The sequence below is a fragment of the Apaloderma vittatum genome, unplaced genomic scaffold (assembly GCF_000703405.1).
Source record: "Apaloderma vittatum isolate BGI_N311 unplaced genomic scaffold, ASM70340v1 scaffold5645, whole genome shotgun sequence".
NCBI classification, from domain to species: Eukaryota; Metazoa; Chordata; class Aves; order Trogoniformes; family Trogonidae; genus Apaloderma; species Apaloderma vittatum.
In genome coordinates, this window is record NW_009716376.1 from 1 (window position 1) to 4,187 (window position 4,187).

The 4,187-nt window shown below is 35.3% G+C and overlaps 1 protein-coding gene across 1 annotated transcript in view; it reads left to right on the forward strand.

Annotated features, from left to right (window-relative positions):
- Positions 1-2,700: 2,700 nt before the first annotated feature.
- Positions 2,701-4,187, forward strand: part of CCDC152 (coiled-coil domain containing 152) — a gene marked incomplete at its 3' end in the record, with an annotated part of 12,682 nt that continues 11,195 nt past the window's right edge. Inside the window, exons 1-2 of the mRNA XM_009869503.1 lie at positions 2,701-2,787; positions 3,736-3,841. Of these exons, the coding sequence (XP_009867805.1) occupies positions 2,701-2,787; positions 3,736-3,841 (193 nt within the window). The remainder of the gene's footprint in view (positions 2,788-3,735; positions 3,842-4,187) is intronic.

A 4,187-nucleotide genomic window follows, 5' to 3' on the forward strand; every position in this document is an offset into this window, starting at 1 on the left:
TCTATAGGTTATGCTCACGTGCTGAGGAGTAAAAGAGTGTTTGGAGTGTCCCGGGCACCTCAGGCTGTGAGAAGGCCACACTTCTACCCAGGGCACCTTGCGAGGACAACCCGCAGAGGTAGGAGAAGGACAGTCAGTAGGGCCGCCCCACCTGTGGGTGCTGCCTGGCTGGGCGGCGGTTTTGATCTGCGAACAGTGCTCAGGGTGCTCAGAGAGTGAGGAAGTCAAGCAAGGTGACAGTCGCTGCAAATGCCAGGTGCCTGTCTTACAGGAGGGCAGGGATTCAGAATGGCGAGACTGTCTTGAAGTGCCTGTTACTGAATACTTACTGTATTCAACTGAGATACGCAGTTAGAGACTAATGCCTACTCCTTTTATTTTGGATATAAATACAGGTTTCACTCTTGCATTAAGCAAAAACGAAACTTTAAATTCCAAAGGCAGATCATTAACGACAATACTTGAAAAAGAATACTGTGGACAACAAAGGGTTAAAGAGAGACTAAATAAAGGTGTAAGTTTTATGACAGTAAAAAATAATTTTAAATCTTTAATTTTTCCCTAGTGAAATAAATAATAGTTCAAAACAGGGGTGAGAAGCTTAATAGTGCCTTTGGAAGACATAATGTATGCAATAATAATAAAAGTAGATATATAATAATCATAAAAGGGATGAGTTTCCTGCTGGAAAAATGCGACATTAATAATGCAACATATTCTTTTTAATTTTCAGTTCAAAAATTTTATTCCCACTGGCACTGTTGCCTAATGTTGCCAAGTGCTGAGCACATCTTGTCTTCTGAAAAAACAAATTATGCCATGGAATAAGGAAACACACAAACAAAACAACACACAACATGGCAGCTCCCTGAACTCTCATCCTCAGTCATAATTCAGAGGGTAAAACATGGTTTTAAGGGCATGATGAAAAGAAATGGTGATTGACAGATAAAATACCACCCATGATAAGAACTGGAAAGATCAGAGCTTGGCATTCATAGTGTACATTTAAATTATCAACTAATAGAATATTAAGATAAATAATTGTTTTACAAAATCAAATGTCCCAAATAAATATTTTAAACTCCATTTCAACAAATCATTGCATTGTAGTAGTAGTTAAAGTTACTAAGATTGCTAACTTAGTAAAATTTGCTTACTTAGAAGCATTAGTTCTTTGATATTACACATCTTATTAATGTATACAAGTATCTGAGGAGTAGGTGCCAGGAGGAAGCTGCCAGTCTCTTCTCAGTGGTGTTTGCTAATAGGACAAGGAATAATGGGTTTAAATTAGAACACAGGAGGTTCCACCTCAACGTGAGGAAAAATTTCTCTACTGTGAGGGTGACAGAGCTGCCAGAGAGGTTATGGAGTCTCCTTCTCTGGAGACTTTCAAAACCTGCCTGGACACATTCCTGTGTGGCTGCTCTACGGGATCCTGCTCTGGCAGGGGGGCTGGACTAGATGATCTTGTGAGGTCCCTTCCAACCCCTGACATTCATTCTATGATAATATGATACCTTCTTAAAAATTGTTGGTTAAAAAAAAAGTTAATTAACTTTAGGTGGTTTGTTTTAGTCCCTGTGATGAACTGGTGTAAAAAACAGAAAAATTAGTATTAAACGCACAGAACTAATATCTTTATCCTGCTGCTTTGGTAAAGAAGCTACATACACGTAAAGATGTGTAAATATTGAATGACTGAAAAAATAACTAAAATATAGATTTTTTGTTGTTGTCCCTTCTTAGTAGTTGTTCATTAACATATTTTTTTTTCCTACTTAATTTTACTGTAAGTATTTCTGTCTGGAAACTCGTTCAGTTTCTGGATAGTGCACACAGTCTAACTTCTAGTTCATTTCTTTCAGTGCAATGTTTTGTTATCTGTAAAAAGACAATTCATACATTACGACATAGAAGTCTTTTGTCTGGAATGTATTGTTTATTGGATATTGGAATTTTTGTTTTCATGGAGCCTGATGTTCAGAAATATTTTCAATTATTTTAGAAGCATTCAATGTTGTGTCTTTCAGACATGTCTTGCAAATGTATGTTGAAGATTCTGTAATTAGAATTTCTACTAAAAATAGGAAATCTGTTAGTAATCTAGAATTTTATGGATGCTTTTTGAAATACTGTGTTTTTACTCATATGGTAAGATTTATGTGCTGCAGTGTCTCGTCACTGATACTAGTGCATTTTTTTTGTAAGAAAATATGTAAGTAACTTGAAGCCTGAGTGGTTAAGTGTTAGAGCCTCTACACAGGGAAAAAAGTCTAGATCTTCCATTAATATGTGCCTTGTAAAATCTCATTTACTTAAGTAACATTTCCTGAGTTACTCAAACTTACCAAAATCTCATCCAGTGCCTCTAAAATACACACAGTAGAAAATTAATAATTAATTCAATTTATTGACTTTCCTATTCTTTAAAGTGAGGCCGTGAAGACCAATCTCTTTTAGCAGCATATCTAAAAAGAAATCCATTGTGTTTCCCGGAAATGCAAGATCTTAGGTTGGCTGAAGTTTAGCCTTGCATGCAAAAATAGTTTTAAATTATTTTTTTAAGTGTTATTTGTTCTGCTTACATTTGTGCATATGAAATCTTCTTATGTAGTACGAATGAGAAATATATGAATTCGTAGATCTATTTTTTTATATATATAGTGATCCCTGGATTATACGATCCAGAAATAAATGAATCGCAGCCATGAAGAAACTGTGAAGAAAATCAGTGTGGTGAATCTTGATAAACTTTTAGATGACTTCTCAGAGATAGAAAGGGTAAGTGAAGAATGTAAAAAATGTTGAAAGTTCTGTTTTGTGACATTTTAATAAGCTTTTCAAGTGAAAATTTCTTCCAAGTGGTGTCTGTTTACTGTTACTAGTATGCCTTGTAATACCAACTTTATCTGGAAAGTGTTGCGAATATCGACTCATTTCAGAGAGAAATTAGTGATTTCTGTGGAGTCTGAGAAGCTTTTGTTTCTATGCTAGAATTTTAATGGTGCAGAGGCCAATTTTAGCTTCTCAGGAAAAATGTAGATGCGTCACTTTATATCAAAAGCTGCTATTGGAGATAACAATATTATACAGCTTTGCTTTCAGAAATTGTTCCTTGTTCTAGACAAATGTCGTAGCCATAGCAGGAGCGTCTGTTCTTATGTTTCATGCTCATTGAGCTCTCTTTATGTGTATGTCAATTCTTAAAACATTGATTCACTGAGGAAAATCAGTGCTGTATCTCCTGTTAGATCCATGTTGGTGAGCTCTCTGGTGATTTCCTGATCAGTAGAACCATAACAGAGATACTATAGAAGGGACTCATGAAATTAATTTAGTATTTCTCATGGGAAAACATATTACACCATTTCATATTCACACCTGTTACTCATGTTGGTGCTCAGCAAGGGCATTGACAGCCTTATGTTCAAAGCCGTAGAAAGAACCTTGCTGAGGATTGATGAGACTGTGGCCTACAGAACTGAGAAGCAACCAGTTTATAGCTAGTAATATAAGTCAATATTCTTAGTTCTGCAGGGTAAACTCACCATAGCACAGGCTCTCAAGTGTAGCATCATTCTTCTTTATAACAGAACTTCTAGAATGGCAAATAGTATAGGTTTGTGACTGCAGTGTTGGAAAATTGTTAAATTTTATATGAATTTAAAACTTGGGATTTAAGACTTAAATAGAGATTGATGTAACTTTGATCTTTTTCCAATTTTCTAGAAAATAACAGAAATTAATGAAGCAAATAACCTACTGGTTCTTCAAGTGGAAAAATGTAACAGATTGTTGACATTAAGCCAGTCAAAGGAGGAATCAGTAAAAGAAGGTAAGTTATTTTTTTTAAAAAAAACCAACGGTATGTTTTTTGCATATATTCAGGAACTTCTGAGAAATATGTCTATTATTTTCAGTCATAAGGATCTAAGATACTGTGTGTAAAATAGTGATGCTTAGTCTTGGGTCGTGCAATGGATCCACCTAATTTATAAACCAGAAAACTTTAATCCACAAACATGTCTTGAGAACCACATTAAAGTAGCTATTTTCCAGCTGACATCCATCCACTTTAAGAGATTTTTGGGTGCATGCAGTACCTTTGAAAGAAAAACTTGCCTTTTGTAGTTTATTTCATTTTTTTCCCTTTTCCAAGGAAACAATGTGTTGGCAGGGAA